This window comes from Sminthopsis crassicaudata, chromosome 2 (genome assembly GCF_048593235.1).
Source record: "Sminthopsis crassicaudata isolate SCR6 chromosome 2, ASM4859323v1, whole genome shotgun sequence".
Taxonomy (NCBI): domain Eukaryota; kingdom Metazoa; phylum Chordata; class Mammalia; order Dasyuromorphia; family Dasyuridae; genus Sminthopsis; species Sminthopsis crassicaudata.
Window position 1 is genome coordinate 656591699 of NC_133618.1, and position 17118 is coordinate 656608816.

Here is a 17118-nt window from a genome sequence, read left to right on the forward strand (position 1 = left end):
TCCTGGTTCAACCTTCATTTATTCCCCCCATTTCCAACGGCTGTCCCGTTTTAAAAACGATTTAAATGCCTCTCAAATGACCTCCTTGGCACTGTATGGGGCAGGGGTAATAAATGCTTGATTGACTCCATGCCTTACCTCCTCTCCCTCACTTGCTGCTCAACCCCCTTCAACAGACCTCTAACATCTTATTGAGTTACTAGTGATCTCTTAATCCCCGACTCTAACCCAGTCCTCGGCCCCTCTCCTCGCGGGTTCTCCGCAGCCCTCCGGGATCCTCGGCCCCCCCGCCCCCGGGCACTTCCTTCGGCAGAAACCTATCCCCCAGCATTATCCGCTACAGACGTTATACATATTCATGGCATCTCCATCTCCCGTCCCCTCCTTCCCATTCCCAGGAAGTCAGTAGTCGCCGTTCAGTTTGGGACTCGTTATCCCCCAGGGACGGAAGCACTTTGCACGTTCAGAGCAGGCGCAGCACACGTTGGTTCCCACAGAATACAAAGGAAAGAGGGACTAATGAGGCGGGGCTAGAAAAGACAACATTTCCGGGGTTCTCTAGACGCAGGAGCGGAGAATCCTTCACTTCCGGCGGTGAAGACGCGGCTCTGGTTGGGGCGGTGAAAGCTCGGTTCGGAAGTCCGAGTCCCAGCGGGCCTCCCTAGAGACTCCTGGCCTCTCGTCTCCGTCTAGCCCACCATGGTCCAGCTGAGTGAGTGACTATTGCATGGGGCGAAGCACTGTGGCTTCCTTCGGCTCCGAGGAGAACGAGGGCCGGGGCAGGGCAGACGGGCCGTGGGGAGGCGGGACCCGGCGGGTGGGTCTAATCAGCGAACCCGCTGTGCGCAGGCGCAGTAGGAGAAGCCCGAGGCCCTATGCCGTTCCTGAAGGAGGCTGTGGCTTAAGGGGGCGGAGCGCTGCGCGTGGATTGGGCAAATGGACCTTAGTTCCCGCCCCCGACATTGACCCTGTCCCTCAACCTGTGTATTTGGCCACTAAGTCACGGGCGATCCTCGATAAGGTGTCTCGCTCTTGTTCTCGGGAGTACCCGGGTGCCGTAAGCCATAGGTGGTTTTAGGGTCCAGAGCGGGGGAGCCCCTACTATGTGCCCCTCCTTACATAAGCAACGATAGGCGGGGGGGATGGGCAGAGAGGGGGATGGGGATTCGAGGCGGGATGCCCTGCCCAGGGTCGTCCTGAGAGGCTTCTCACCCAGCCAGCCATGTCCTCGCAGCTCCCCTCCTCTGCAAGACTTACCGGGCCGGCCACGTGACCATCCGCCTGACCCTCAGCGGCTGCACCAACCGGCCCTTCTACCGCATCGTGGCTGCCTACAACAAGCGCGCCCGGGACGGTCGTTTCCTGGAGCAGCTGGGCTGCTATGACCCCCTGCCCAACACAAACGGGGAGAAGCTCGTGGCCCTTAACCTGGAGAGAATCCGGCACTGGCTGGGCTCGGGGGCCCACCTCACCAAACCAGTGGAGAAGCTTCTAGGTAATACAGCTGGCCCCCTCCAGTGAGGGGCTCTGCTGGGTTGGGGCATTCCTTGCATGGGCCAACTTCTCCTCTTCCCCAGGAGTGACGCTGATTTAGGTTTTTCAATTTAAAGAAGGCCTCTTGGGGCCTTTGAAGATATGCAGTTTTCCACTGGTGATAAAAATGATGAAAAGCCAGAATTTTGCTTTCACCCAGAAGGAATAGCCCTAGTTTGACGGTTACAACCAAGGAACATCAATCCTCCTCCAATTTATTTTCCTCTTTTTGAGGCTGTAAATGAGAGAAAGATTACCCATTTTGTAGTGGAGGGTGGTGGTACATACCTCTGACAGTCCCGGGACCAGGTTCTAGCTTTCCCTGTGGGCACTGTTAGGACTCAACGGTGGTGACTCAGTGCCCTGTGAGAAACAATGGCTTTGTCTTTACAAGTGGACATTCTGTTGCCTTTAGGTCTTTCTGGATTCTTCCCTCTGCATCCCATGACTATCACAAATGCAGAGAGGCTTCATCGGAAACGTGCTCTTGAAGCCATTTCAGCTTCTCAGGCAGAAAACACAGAGACAGCACCCAGTTGAGCTGTGGGAGCAGCATCAGCAAGTCCAATCAAGAAGCATCTCTTAAGTGGTTCTTTGTGCCAGATGCTCTGCTAAAATACACCTTAGTCTCAAGAACTCATTCTGAGGTGAATAAAGGGAATTTTCAGAGCTTTGTGTATTCTTCTGGAGCAGGGATGGATTGGAGTAGATGCTTTGTAGCTGTGGAGCTGGAGGATGGTGGATCTCGTCCTTGGGCAGGCTGGGTTAGAGAATTATCAGGGCAGAGAACTTCAAGAATTGGAAGGGACCTCCAGAAGAGTTGGGACAGAAATGGTCTGTATTGGGAAACTTGTATTTGAAACCAAATGTGAGGGGCTTTAAACACCCCACAAAGGGGTTTGCATTTTATTCTAGTGGCAGTAGGATTAGTCACTGAAATCACTGAGGAATAGGAGGATGTAGACAGACATAATTCAGCAATCTCCATATGAAGCTATGCAGAAGATGGATTGAAGGGGGAAATACTGGAGACTGGGATTGAACAGTCCAGGTTGTGGACAAGTAGCATGGATCTAATGGCTTTCTTGTCACTATTGAATATACCATTAGGGCCCTGCAACAGACAAGGGAAAAGCTTCCTTGAAACTGACATTGATCCATTAATGAACTAGTCCAAATACCCAACTATGTTGGTATCATGTTTCTCTAGTTTGAGTTTATGAAACTTTAGCAAATGCTTTGCTGAAACCCAGAACTTTATTTAATAATCCCAATGTAACAATCTAGCAGCCCTATCCAAAAAGAGAAAATGAATTTAGTTTGGTGGCTTGTTCTTAAGCAACCAGGCTTCTAGTGATTACCATTTTCTCCAGTGCTCACCAACCACCAAATAAGTGACTAAAAGAGACTGAGAACAAAACCCTAGATCCTGCAGACTGTAGCATTTTTCTTTTTGAACACCAACACTTTTGCTCATGTCTGCAGGCCTATCTATAGTCATAGATGGCTGACAACACTGTAGTGTCCTCATTAAATTCTTAGTGTGCCATGGGATGTAATTTGTCCCAGCCAGGATACCTGAACTCCTATAGAATAGCTTTTTTGTTTGTTGGTTTTTTTGGTTTGTTTGTTGGTTGGTTTTTGCTGTCTTCCCATATATATTGGGCTTCAGGCCACATCTAATCCTATTTTTTTCCAATACAAAGATCATTCTTGACAAAGAAAATGGAAGCTAATAGGAGTCAACTCCGTTTTTCTTCTATTATCTCAGGATGCATGCCTGCTTATGCTTTTCCATCTTGCTACAACTACCCTTCTCCCCACTTCAAATTTTGTTGTTGGTATTTTCCACCAAGCCACACCTCATTCTGTTTGAACCTGGATGACATTTTTATTAAAGGTCCATGTCACTCTTGGGTATTTGTTCTCATGTGTCTCATCTTTTGTACATACCCTTTTCAAATCTGAATTCATTGGAGAATTCATTCTGTAACCACCTTGGTAAATAACATGTTTGTGCTCCATAAATAATATACATAACCCCCCAGATAGAACAGACTACCACAAAAAATATTGTAGACAATTTTAAACAAATTTATCAACAGTTTGTAATTATCTACCAATAAAACCACAGGACTGACAAATTAGGTAATAGAATTTGATAATATATAAGCTATATATTATATACTAATATATAGTATACATTATATATCAAGCTACAACAATATAAAGCCAGTCAGTCATCAGCCTTCTAAGTCATGAGTAGGATAGATTCCTGAAAAATTGTATGATTGAGATTTAAGCACTCCATCTTTTCCATAGAGCAGTGTTGACAGAAACTTTTAAGACATTATCACCTTGGAGAAAGACATAGCCTCTGGCTGGGCAGTGAGGAAACCCTGTTATGAGCACTGGTATGACATTTACGGATGTTACTTGTGGGAATGGGGTTGGTTCCTAAAGACATTAATATTTGTACAGTCAAAGAGATAACTACATGAAAATTATTCTTTCATTTGGTAACTGATTCTGTTGTGTAATGGACTCATTTGTCTAGCCACACCTCTTGGGTTAAGATCAGTTTCCCCATAAGAAATGAAGGTGTGGTTGGAAGAAGTCATATCATTCATGCCAGTAGTTCCTGGGAGATCTGCTGGTTGTAAGCCTCACAAGGCTTGCCCTGGTGTCACCTATGAAGGCGCTCTTTCTTTCCTGTTCTCATTTCCTGTAAGGAAAGTGGTGGGCCGAAGTTATGGAGACCGACGAGTCCCAGAAGAGTCGACGTTCCTTTAGGGTCCGAAGGGTGGCCTTGTCCAGCCCCGGGTGCCCCGCCCCTCTCCTAGTGCGGCTCGTTAGGGAGCTGCCTTCCGTCTTCCCGTGTAGCTGGTACGGATTTACTCCCGGAGAGCCGGACCGCCTTATGTCTCACAGCCTGGACCTGGAACCTGACCGTTAGGTGACGGGGAGCCCTTGGGCTGGAGAGTGCCAGTCTCCTAAGAACGAGGTGGGGATGCGAGGCAGATGCCAGGAGAGTTCTCTGCAAAGGGAGCAGGGGGATGAGGGGGAAGTGTGGGAGGATCGGGACAGTCGTTGCCCGGCAGATTGGGTCCGGAGCTCGCTGGGGGCAGGGGAGCCGGGAAAGCCCCAGCAGGACTTCTGGCCCGCCTCGCTTTCCCGCTCGGTGGACCGGCGAGAGCCGGACTGGAAACCACTGGGGATGACGTAATTAAGGTGACCAAGTCTCCGTCCTCCAGATTCCGTGGGAGGCACCTGTTCCCTTGCCCCCAAAATACTGCACTTGTGACCTCGGCGGACAGCCGAGCCAGAGTGGCCACCCGCTCACGGGGAGAACCTCACAACGGACGGTGGGGCACAGACAAGCAAGCTCCGGCTGCCCCATAAAGATGAGAAGCAGCAGCCACAGAAGAGACACCCTCTCCCGGTGTTTACGATAGTTTGCGCCACACGGCTTTTGGCGGCCGCTGTCACGTTAGGCTGCGCTGCGGCTGCGCAGGAGGCTCGGTCCCGCCCCGTGTTGACGTCACGTCCCGCCCCTCCCCTTCCGGCGGCCGGCTCTTTTCGCGCGGGAAAAGAAAGTAAGCGGCAACCGGGAGCCGCAGGCCCGTGGACACCCGCCCGGGCACGGCGGCAATGGGGCTCCTGGAGCGCTGCAAGGAGGAGTTCGGCACTACCGACCTGTACCAAGTGCTGGGCGTGCGGCGGGGGGCTTCCCAAGGCGAGATCCGGCGCAGCTACCACAAAGTGTCCCTGCGGGTCCATCCTGACCGCGTGGACGAGGCCGGCCGGAAGAAGGCCACCCGGCAGTTCCAGGTGCGCGGAAGCCGCCCGGTCCCGGGAGCCCGGCCTGGTGCCGCCGCCCTCTCCCTGGGTCCGCCCGCAGCCCCTCCCTTGTCCATCCTCCTTCAGGGCCCCGGGGGTATCCCCTAAGTGTGAGTCCAGTCGTGTCACCCCTCCCCAATAGCCTGCGGGGCTTCCCTGGCCAGGCCCTCCCCCCGCCCCACTGGTGCCGGGACCTCGACGTGGGCGTCCCCTGTGCCTGGGGTTCGGCCGCCATTCATGGGGCGGCTCTTCTCCGCAGATCCTGGGCCAAGTCTACGCTATCCTGAGCGACGCGGAGAAGCGGGATCTGTACGATGAGCAGGGGTTGGTGGACGAAGAGGGGGGAGTGCCGGACCGGGACTGGCTGAGCTACTGGCGGCTGCTCTTCAAGAAGGTACGGGGCGGTCGGGGCCGAGACCTAGGAGAGCTCCCATGGCCCCCTCCCCGGGGCCGGGCTCCTCCCCTCCCCCGCTGGCCGCATAATGGGCTTTATTAGCTGCTTATCTGGGCGTCTCCTTAAGAGGGAGCCGAGCCCCCCTAGAGCATTACGTGACCCCCGCCGACCCCTAGTGGAAGGTTGTGTCCTCTTTGCTTCTCTTAGCCCCTCGATGTCCCGGGCAGAGTCCCAAGCCTGCAGCTTAGAGCCGGCCCTCGGCTGTACAAGTACCTGGTGTAGTGACCAATGTCCGATCTCACCTTTAGAAGTATTTAAAAATACTTTCTTGTTTTAACTAAACATTTAACTGAAAAAGCAACTCATCAAGTTGGAGCTTTTTCCCCCTTCTTTTTAGATAACCTTAGATGACATCAAGACCTTTGAAAAAAAGTACATTGGTTCTGAAGAAGAGCTAATTGATATTAAACAAGCCTATGTGGACTTCAAGGGCGACATGGATCAAATCATGGAGTCTCTATTATGTGCCGAATACACTTCGGAACCCAGAATCCGGGCCATCATACAGCAGGCCATTGATGCTGAAGAAGTTCCACCCTTTAAAGCTTTTCTCAAGGAATCAAAGCAAAAGATGAATGCAAGGAAAAGGAGGGTATGTGTGTACTTCTAATTCGTATTTGCTGGGGTAATAAGTTAAGGTGTGCAGTCTTAGGTCACCGTTACCTAGTTCCTTCAGAGAAGATGGTGGGCGTAGCGCATCAGTTTGACAGTGGCAGGCTGGCTCAGGCTCCGCACTGGACCACACTTTGGAGCTTTCCGAAGGTGGTGGAGGTGAAGTGAAACCAGGCTGTGCGCGTAAAACACCTTCAGTGAGGACAAATGAGGAGTCAGTCAGCCACAGAGCCGATGGCAAATTCAACTTGAAAAGGCTGCAAGCCAAAACGCAAGTGCAGGGAGTGTTGGTGCAGGATATTGTTTTCAGGTGATTGTGCGGCCGAGAGGCAGAGATACAGCCAATAGGGATCACTTCTCTGCTGCTTGTGCTAATTTAACCCCAAGAAAACTCAGGTCTTCCATCAGCCAGCGCCATAGCAAATGGGGAAGTTTGAATGCTGTGGCTAAGTTCTCTTATCTTGGCAGTGGCACTTTGCCAGAGCTAGCTCAGTGTTTGGGAGGCTCCGAAGGAAAGTGTGGGAGAGGGATTAGACTCATAAACCCAAGGTCTCCAGCCATTGTGCTGACTGTTGTGTGCTTGTGGAACCTGGACAGTCTCCCAGCCCATGCCAGGAATCTGAATCGCTTCTGAATTGTCTTAAGATTCTGAAGATTACCTGGCAGGATATAAGATACCAATCATTAAAGTTCTTTCTTGAACTAAACTGCCAAGCATTCCAACTCTACTGCAGAGAGCACAGCTCCTTTGGGCTGGCCATGTTGTTTGAATGCCACATGTACATGTGCCAAAAAGAAATTTTATGAATAACTCACACAGGGCAAGCGCTTACAAGGTGGTCAGAAAAAGCAAGGTCTCTCTTAAGAACTTCAGAACTATTCAGGACTTTGTGTCCCACCTGTGGCAGAGCATTCTGGACACACAATAACACAACATAGTGATGTTGTTTTGAACAAAGAACAACTGAAACAAATGTTATTTCGTGTTGTGTTTTGTTCTGTAAAAGTATAGTTGTCTGAGAAGTTTAAAAAGTGAAGGAGTAAAAGGTAGACTTAAAAGTTTTTTTTATGCAAAAGGAACTAACTTGTGGTTGTATTTGTCTGATATTCACTGATAAAAGAGGGAAGAGGTTAACTGAAAATAATTTTTTTTCTTTCCCCTGAAAATACTTTCTCAAAGTTCTAAACCAGAGTTACTCTGGATAACCACTACTTGCTATCTATGGTAAGTTGATACATCAGACAAGGAGCCTAGCCTTACTATTCTAACCTAATGTCATGCTTTGAAATTTCATTCCTGTAATATTATCAGTGGACTCATTATCTAAGTCGTTTCCCGATTTCTTCAGCTTTCTTCCATTGCTTTCTGCCTCTTTCCATTCTCCTCTAATGAAGTAAACCTGGCAAAACCTTCCTAAGTATCTTGCTACCACTCTTGACACAACCCCCATGAAAATATAAGAAATGGTCTTTCTTAATCCAAGATAGGTAGCAGTGTGAACTGCACAGATGGCAGGCCGGCTTCGGTCAGGAAGACAGGCTTCAGACTTTTAGACGGGTTGTGAACTTAGACAAGTCATGTCAGTGCTGTTGGACCCTGCCTTTCAGGGGTATTGATCTGTATTAGTGGAGTTTTCCTTATCCAGGAATTCCTCATATTGTTAAAATCACTTTAGTCCCTTTCCTTTTAATCTAATCCTTTTATGTGGTCTTGAAAAAGTGCTTGACTTGGAAGTGGGGGTGCCAAATAGAATGAACAGACTTCCTGCCAACTTTTGAGTTTACAGTGAGTGCTAATGCAGAATGTGTTGGTCCTTTTGCTCTTGTGCATTTTATTTGACCTTGAATCTCACATGAGTTTTGTATTTCAGGCTCAAGAAGAAGCCAAAGAAGCAGAAAAGACCAGAAAGGAGCTGGGCCTGGGGGAAGGACCAGGTGACTTAAAAGCACTTATCCAGGTGAGCTGAATTCTGGGGGCTCTTAGGGCAGAGAAGACCCCTTCCCTTGTGGTCCAGTTCTTATTTTAGATAGATACCCGTTGCTTTTGTTCTGAAATATGTTTTTAACTCTTCCAACAGAGCAGACGAAACAATCGAGAAAAAGAAATGGACAGTTTTCTCACCCAGATGGAAGCAAAGTATTGCAGCTCGTCCAAAAAAGGGAAAAAAACACCTTCCAAGAAAGGAAAAAAATAATGAAGTTGATGGTTTTGTTTCTTCTGTAGGTCTTCCATTTAATTGGAACTTATCCACTTACCTGGATTAAAATTAGTAAAACCTTTAGTATTGAGGAAAATGATCCCCTCTGGTATAGACTGTCCAGATCAGTGACTAGCTTTTGAGTAATTTATTCAGCAGTTGCTTTAGCTCACTTCCATTTGTTGTTATACATATACTCTCAAAGTGTTTACTGGCAGTTATCTATTGTTTTTGTGAAATTTCTCTCCTTGGAAGAAGTTAATTTTCAGGGAACATATATTTATTTCCACAAGCATTACACAAAAGGAGTGTACTAGACAAATTCTATCAAAAAAAGGATATAAAAACTTCTAGCAGAGCTCACTTGACAGGTAATACTGCTATTAACCACTAAACTACTCACTGGTGAGGACATTAAATTCTTAAATCAGCTACTGAACAGCTTAGTTCTTTGTTCTTATTTCCTTGCTGAGTTTGTTTTCATTTATTTATATAGTAAGCAAGATTAGTTTTATATTTTGCACTCTGGTGCTGGCAAAAATTTCAAGAATTTTCATTAAAAAAGGAAAAAAAAACTTGCAATCGTACAATAAACTAGTCAAATAATTCATTGCTTCATCCTGAGATCTTTTAAAAGCTGACTTTTAAATTTGTGATATTGGGAGTGAGAGAGCCAAAAGATTTGAACTTGACAATAAATAACTTTTAGACTTTTTGAAATGAGAACAAGAGACTTGCACATTTATACTCACAATTCTTCAACCAGGTTTCCTTACTTAGTTTTATAGTGGAAATTGAACACCATTTTTCCTGCAAATGTCAAGAACAAGACTTCTAAAGTTTGTCACCATGGATCCTAAGTTAGGAAAGTGGACGACGCATTGTCATTTACTTCCAGTTTTTGATCACAAACATTAATGGTTTAGAAAATATACTTTTTAATTGCATTCATTTAAAAAATATATAATTTCATGGGAGTTTGGATTCCCCCCCCTCATACTTGACACAATGTAACATTGGCTATTTTGTTAAGAAACCTTTGACAGTAAAGTAACATCACTTTGTAATTTCATGAATTTTTTCCTCAAGAGATGACTTAAAACAATAAGACCTGAAACTAATTATATAATAGACTTAATTACAAGTGAAATTAAGTATTATATGAACAGTTCTTGAAGATAAGCTACATTTATACCATTATTGTTAATTCAAAATTTAAAGAAAAACTCCTGAGAGATTCACAGCTTACTCACTTTTGCTACCTCTGTTCACCAAAACAATCTGTTTTGAGACTTAACATATGAAAATCCTATCAATTGATCAAGCCAAACAGCAAAGTTCCAAAAAAGGAAATGTATTTGTTTTCCTCCTGGTGTTTGTTATTGAAGAAAATTTGGCAAAATGGGAGTACAGGTGTTAGGGAAATCTGACCCAAATGAAGCAAAATTAATAATTATAGGAAATCCCAATTGTTTATACAATTTTGCCTGAAATAGAGCTTGATCAATACTACTATGAAAAGAGCTGGCAAACTGATATATTCTAGAAAAGCTAAAATAAGCTATATTTCTACTGCCAACATTTTCCAGTTGGGGGGGGGGTCTTCATTTACTATCATTTTTATCCCCAGTAAATATTTGTAGCCATGTTCTGTAGGGATCAGTCTGGCTAACTTTGGAGTGCACTCTAGGAAGGATTTTCATTTGAATGGCAGTTCAACCTTCTGACAACACTGCCTCCTTAATGATTTCACTTGAAATTAAGAAAAATCAAATTATTTTCAGGAGTTTAAATATAAGCAGAAATGTTTGGGGAATATGATTGCTTAATACTATAGCAGTGAAGCAACTGCTATTTTTCATGCACCTGCAGGAATTGATAATTCTGCTTGACAGATAAGCAGTGATTTTGGGGGAGAGGGAGAAGGTCCATCTTGGGTTACCTTTTGTCCAGTGGAATAGTTTAACTTGCTTTGAAGAAGACAGGTAATCCACACAATCTTTGGCAGACACAGGTTTTGTTTCCCAGTAGGTTATACAAAAATAGCCTTTGTAAAGATGGTTTTTAAAGTTTTTCTTGTAAACAAGTTTTGCTTCATTGAGCTGCCTGAGCACTGATTCATAAAATTCTCAGAGGAGCTCACAACCACCTGACGACAAGTTTTTGGTTTTGGGTTTGCCCTACGGTCCCTGTCTGGTTCTAGTGACTGGTCCACCTCGACTTTGAGATCTTGCAGTGCCGTGTAACTGAAGACCTGTTAGATAAAAATTATACAATTCATTAAGTAATAATGTAGTGTGGGGCTTTTAAAGTTGTAATTTTAAAAAATTAAACTGAATATTTTTAATTGTCTATATTAAGAAATCCCAAGTAAGGCATAAATATTACCTAGTAAGAGGAGGTGAGACATTAGGAAAAATATTGATAAGAGGCAGGGAGAACCTTTAAGAAATGTGGAAAACTAGTTTAGCTAGAGAGTAGTAGGGGATCACTTAAAGGAGAATTTGGATAAGCCATTGTGAAAGATTTTTGATGAAAAAAGTAGAAAGTGGCATCAGCTGCCAGAGCTGTTGCCTCAATCTATGAATGGGTAATGATGGGATAATGGCAGTACAATAAGGAATCAGAACCTGATTTCAAATTCCTGACTGCCAAATACACCATGGGAGACGGGAGAAAGGATTCTGGACTTCAAGGCCTATAAAATACTCTTTAAATTTTCTTTGATCCTAAAATTTCAAAAATAATCTGGCAACAATGTGGATCTGTATTAGAAAAGGGAGAGAAGGAAAAAAATGGAGTACAAATTAGTTATGAATTAAATGTTACAGATTGATAGAATTTTTCCACAGTTCTCTCTACATCAGTGAAATCACAGGTGAAAGCAAAAATGAACAAATTAGATTTGGTTAAAGTTAAGTTAAATTACATGAATAACTTTCATGTACTTCCTAGCTGTGTGACCTGGGCAGATCACTTAACCCCAATTGCTTCAGCAAAAAACAAAACACTTTCATATAAATCACTAAATTTATATATATATATATATATATATATATATATATATATATATATATATATATATATATATATATATATATATATATATATATATATAATTTATATAAACATGTATGTATGTGTGTTTATATAATCTATACAAATGTTTATAGAATACAGTAAAATTATAATTGTTTGCATTGGTCTTCACTAAAATTTGCCATTGAGTTCTATCCCAATAGGGAGTTAGGGAAACAGGTGATTCCAAAGAAATAATTATAGTGTATCTGTAACCCTGTAATAATTGGTGGTGTAATCTGTAGTAATTTCCTGCTCATTTGAGCTTTCAGAATAGCCAAGAACTTGCACTGGGATATACAAGTAATGATTATAACCTCACCTACTGAACCTCTGTCCTCATTAGCAGAATTACCCAGATGTTGATGGTAAAAACAATCCATGTAGGAGGAATTAAGACATCCCTAAACTGATTCCTGTCACTCCTATGTTAATGAAATATCTGTAGAAAGTAAGGCATTTTTTAAAGTTTGAAGTTTAAATGTGACCAGTATATTTTGATGAGACAAAACTATTTTCAGCTTTTTTGCCTAACTGTCCTGACAATCAAAATATGCCATTTTCTAGAGTGTGGTGGTGAAAGAATTGCTACCTTAATGTTTTTCATTAGCTTTAATAGTTTGCAACTGAAAAAAGAAATTCTGCAGTCCTTATTAAATTCTATTTATTTGAATCTGATGATAATAGACCCTTTTACAACATAGTAATTATATATTACCTTATGTTAAGTTTATTCTACAAACCTTTTATATGTAGTATAAAAGAAAAGTCAAAGTTTATATCATATCTGTTACCTTGTAACAAAAACAAAGAGTAAAGCTTACTTGTGCCTGAAGACCCCCTTCCAGTCCGGGATTGATTAGGATAATCAATAATGGTGCAAGAACGTCGACACTGTGTATCTGGCTAGAAGGAAAGAGTGAAAAGTAACTGAGCCCCCCTTCATTAACTTTTCTCCCCAAATGATTAAGATTTAATGTTTAAATATACATAAAAGGAAAAAGGCTTTGAATTATTAGAACTATTAATACTGTTATATCCATCTGCCTATCCAAGGGGTATGCCCATTTGAGAATTTCAAAGCATACACACACATACAGAATGCCAGAGGCTGTATTTCCTATTCATAGTATCTGAATCTTAAATTATTCTTACTCTAAGAAATGTATATATATGCATAGTAATATATATACATATAACATTAAATGTATACAGTACTTTTTTGCCTTTATATCAAGTTTATTAAATATATAGGTTTTTATTTCCAAGAATATTAATATTTATTCATTGTCCAATGTTAAATAAGGAATGAGACTAGCCTCTGTATCAACACTATAAATCTATTTGCTTCCTAAAACCTGATTTCACATATTTCCATCTTTTTAATTTTAATAACTTAAATTTATCATACTGGGATAACTGATTCATGATATGAGAGTTAATTCTGAATCAGCTGTTTGTTTCCTGTCAGACCACTAAACTTGTTAGTACAAAGATAAAAATCAGTATCAAACTAGAATAAAAATGAGATGAAGACAATCTGTAATAAGAGGCAGTGTGACTACGGAACAGTTACAACCTATCAAGGGCTCTGGGTAACTTTATAAAACTAGAAATTTCACTAATTTGTATTGGTGGAGAGAGTTTTTTAATACTCATAAAACCAAAGGTTCAGTCCCTATCCCTGCTATCAATGCTGAAAAAAGATATGGACAAAAGAACACATACTAATCTATACCATTAACCATTCCTATAGAATTTAATTCAGATGATCTTTTCATATACTACTGAGGTCAAGAATCTTTTAGAAAAAATAGCTCTCATAGTCAATAAAAAAGTGAGAACATTTCAAAATGACAGTATCTGTTCTAATCAAGACAAACCTTTCAACATCACAGTAATACAAAACTATCTCTAATCACTGATACCCAAGACATCAAAGTTGCTCAATTCTATGAATGCGTATCTTTTAGAAATAATACCAAATAAAGATGTCATACATCATAAGGGATTGGAATACCAAGCATTGGGAATGCTTTTTAACAAAGCAAAACATAATTGGAAAAAGTTTTACTATGGAGTATGAAACTTCAAAGCAGGGCAGAAACTAAAAGTTTTGACACTAACTCACTGGTCATGGCAAACACTTTTTCAACTCAAAAGTTAATTCTACAAGTGAATGTTACCAGATAGTATCAAAAACAGAATGATTACATACTTTGTAACCAAAGATGGAGGAAAATATATAGTCAGTTTTAAAATTTTTTACTGCAAAATTTGGGCCTAAATTGAAGAAAGTAGGGAAAGCTATTAGTATTAAATATGACCTAAATAACATCCCTTGTATATTAAATGAAGATGATGAATAAACTTAAAGGACTTCAATCTAGTAAATAGAATAGAGATTTATAATGTTGTATGAGAGGCAGCAACAAAAAGCATCCAGAGGAAAAGCAGCAAGAAAGTAAAATGGCTCTTTGAGGAGGCTTTACAAATACGTAAAGAAGGAAAGAGAAAGGGAAAGATGCCCAATTGAAGGCAGAATTCCAAGGAACAGCAAGAAGGACAAGGTTTTCTTAAATGAGCAATGCAAAGAAATAGAAAACAATATAGACTTGCACAGATAAAATATCTTCAAGAAAATTAAAGATATCAAGAGAATGTTTGCAAAACTGGATATGATAAATAACAAAAAAAGGTAGGTACTTAATACATTTATGTAGGAGAATTTGAGAGGTGACAAGAACATACCGAAGAACTCAACAAGAAGGTGATATTGATAATCACGACAGTGCAAATCTAGAGTCAAACATCCTAGAATGGGTTCTCAAACTATGGCCCACAGGCCAGATGCGGCTACTGAGGACGTTTCTGTGGCCCGCCGGGTTATAGCAAATGGGCTGAGGAGGCAGAGACAGAGGGTGAGCTTTTGTTTTTACTATAGTCCGGCCCTCCCACAGTCTGAGGGACAGTAAACTGGCCCCTATTTAAAAAGTTTGAGGACCACTATCTAAAGAATGAAGTCAAATGGGCTGTTAGGAAGCATTGCTAATGCTAGTGGTGATGAAAGAAATAAAGCTGAGCTAATTAAATTCCTAAAAGATGTGCTGCTAAAAGTGTAGCACTCAATATTTGGAAAACTCTGAGACTATTGGACTGGAAAAGATCAATTCATATTACCTGACAATTGTGCTCATTTCACCTGCTTAAGATTCTGTAAGCCAGGGTTCAGCAGCAATATGTGAACTGAGAATTATCAGAACATGCTCGTTTTCAAAGAGGCTGAAGAACAGAGACCAATTTGACAATATTAACTGAAGTATGGAGAAAGTCAAAGTTCCAAGAAAAAAAATCTACCTCTGCTTCATTGATCACACTAAAACCTTTGTGTGGCTCACAACAAAATGTGGCAAGGCACCAAACTGCTGAGAGTGCCAGCTCATCTTATTTATTGTCCTCTGCAGGCAGATCAAAAAGCAACTGTGAGAATCAAACATGGAATAACTGATTGGTTTAAGATCAGAAAAGGAGTATGTAGCAGTTGTATGTTGTTCACATATTTAACTTAAGTGCGGAATATATCATTCAAAATACCAGGCTGAATAAATCAAAAACTAGAATTAAAGTTGACAGAAGAAATAGCAACAATCTCGGATATAGATAACACTTTGATGGCAGAATGTGACGAAGAATTAAGAAGCTTCTTGATGAGGGTGAAATAAGAGAATGTAAAAGCTTGCTTGAAACCTAAAATTTTTAAAAAGGAAGATCTAAGCAACTGATTCTATCACTTCCTACCAAATAGAGGGAGAAAAAATGGAAGCAGTGTCAAATATTTATATTCTTGGCCTCAAAGATCACATAGCAACTTGTGAAATTAAAAGCTGCTTGTTCCCTGGAAGGAAAGTTATGGCAAATCTGGACTGCATACTACAAGGCAGATTATTGCCTTTCTCACAAAAGTCCATAGACTCAGGTTTTTTCTACTTGAGTTTGACACCACTTCCCTAAATGAATTTTGTGATTTGTCTGTGAGAAAGGACAAGGCTCTCTGAAGGAAACATGTTGGAAGAAATGATGTCTAAGACAAGTTTGCCTATTACCTTTGTTTTTGGGTAAAGCTCATGTGCTCATGTGCATGAGCTGAATTTCATTCTCAGAAGAAATCTTAAGAAGCTTTATGACTTATGCTTAAATATTACTGCCATATATGCACAGAGGGAAGCAGACATAATAGAGTTTCTAAAATAAGACTCAGTAAAAACTCCAGAAATTGGTAGCTGTTATTTTTCTCCTTTACTTTTGTTTGTTTGGAGTATATTTTCCCTTCTAAACATTCCTCTTGTCAAGATCACATCTGTTCATCTGTCTCACACTTCACTTTTTCATGTAGAAATAAATAGGTGGGTAAGATAGTTGTTAGGGAGCAAATGGCCAAATCCATCACTATTTTGGAACCTTCTGGGGTCCCTCTCTGGTTTCCTGGATACATGACTGAGCAATGCTGGCAGCTTAGGTTGGCCCCTTCTCTAGCTCTGGAAGCTGCTGATGGAAAAGTTGGGTCTGAGTCATCTGCAGGGCATTAGATGAGCAAACGTTTTCCCTGTAGGACACCATCCTGGTGTAAAACATTGATTAAGAAGACTTTTCACCATTATTTTTTGTTTAGTAATGTCAAGATTCCAAACTAACTTATACTAAATGTTTAACCAAAGCTCTTCAAGTTATCTCATTTCACCCAGTTCCTCATCCTTCCTTTCTTCTGATAGTTCTCTAAGAATGTATTTAGAGGATTATTGTGGCTGACTAATATCCAAAACTGCTGTTTACAAAAACACTGGCTTTTTTTCTCTTGTTTATTCTCAGAGGCCTAAATTGAAGCTTTGAAATATGAGATGATGGTATAGTAGAAAGACCACAAAAACACAAATAAAGCCTCTGATCTTGATCCCAGGTGAACCAGGATAAATCACATCAGCTTTATCATTTGAAAAATGATGGAAATAAATTAGGTGATCTTTAGGGTCATCTAACTACAAGGTGCAATCTATCAATAAAATTCTTTAAGAAACTTTACAAACGAGGGAGGATTCTGGGAAGATGGCAGAGTAGCTTGGTAATTTAAAGCTCTCCAGATTTCCCTCCCAGATAAAACAAATTTGCATCTCAGGGCAAACATAGACTGGTAAAAAATCAAGAACACTTGGGGTAGAATTGGCATCCTCTTGCTACAATCAGAGAAAATCTGAAGACCGCAGGCTGGGGATTAACCTGAATGAAGTGCAGATACCTCAACCATAGCTCCACAGAAACAGCAAGAGGGGAGCCTTGAAGCTAACTAGGTATGGTGGGAGCCTCAGCAGGAGCCATAGAGACTCTCACTTCCCAGACTGTTTGCCAGTC

At 41.9% G+C, this 17118-nt stretch overlaps 3 protein-coding genes across 3 annotated transcripts in view; 2 read left to right on the forward strand and 1 right to left on the reverse strand.

The window, feature by feature from the left end:
• Window positions 1-561: 561 nt before the first annotated feature.
• On the forward strand, window positions 562-3463 carry MRPS16 (mitochondrial ribosomal protein S16). The gene is made up of 3 exons (XM_074296858.1): window positions 562-712; window positions 1235-1495; window positions 1949-3463. Exons 1-3 carry the CDS (start codon window positions 700-702, stop codon window positions 2071-2073), a joined length of 399 nt encoding a protein of 132 aa, XP_074152959.1. The 5' UTR covers window positions 562-699; the 3' UTR covers window positions 2074-3463.
• A 1626-nt stretch (window positions 3464-5089) lies between these two features.
• Window positions 5090-9244, forward strand: DNAJC9 (DnaJ heat shock protein family (Hsp40) member C9). The gene is made up of 5 exons (XM_074296857.1): window positions 5090-5364; window positions 5633-5767; window positions 6165-6419; window positions 8311-8397; window positions 8518-9244. The coding sequence occupies exons 1-5, from the start codon at window positions 5185-5187 to the stop codon at window positions 8632-8634; spliced, it is 774 nt and encodes a 257-aa protein (XP_074152958.1). The 5' UTR covers window positions 5090-5184; the 3' UTR covers window positions 8635-9244.
• Window positions 9245-9554: 310 nt separating this feature from the next.
• Window positions 9555-17118, reverse strand: part of FAM149B1 (family with sequence similarity 149 member B1) — a 41047-nt gene continuing 33483 nt past the window's right edge. The window contains exons 13-14 of the mRNA XM_074296844.1: window positions 12540-12621; window positions 9555-10891 (exon numbers count right to left, since the gene is read on the reverse strand). Coding sequence (XP_074152945.1) covers window positions 10818-10891; window positions 12540-12621 — 156 coding nt within the window. The 3' untranslated portion in view covers window positions 9555-10817. The remainder of the gene's footprint in view (window positions 10892-12539; window positions 12622-17118) is intronic.

Bases quoted from the DNA above. Each gene is read 5' to 3' on its own strand.
- MRPS16 (XM_074296858.1), top strand. The intron at 1,496-1,948 runs GTAATACAGCTG...TGTTGCCTTTAG, and splicing joins ACCAGTGGAGAAGCTTCTAG to GTCTTTCTGGATTCTTCCCT.
- DNAJC9 (XM_074296857.1), top strand. From the start codon at position 5,185: ATGGGGCTCCTGGAGCGCTGCAAGGAGGAGTTCGGCACTACCGACCTG. The intron at 5,768-6,164 runs GTACGGGGCGGT...CCTTCTTTTTAG, and splicing joins GGCGGCTGCTCTTCAAGAAG to ATAACCTTAGATGACATCAA. The intron at 8,398-8,517 runs GTGAGCTGAATT...CTCTTCCAACAG, and splicing joins ACTTAAAAGCACTTATCCAG to AGCAGACGAAACAATCGAGA.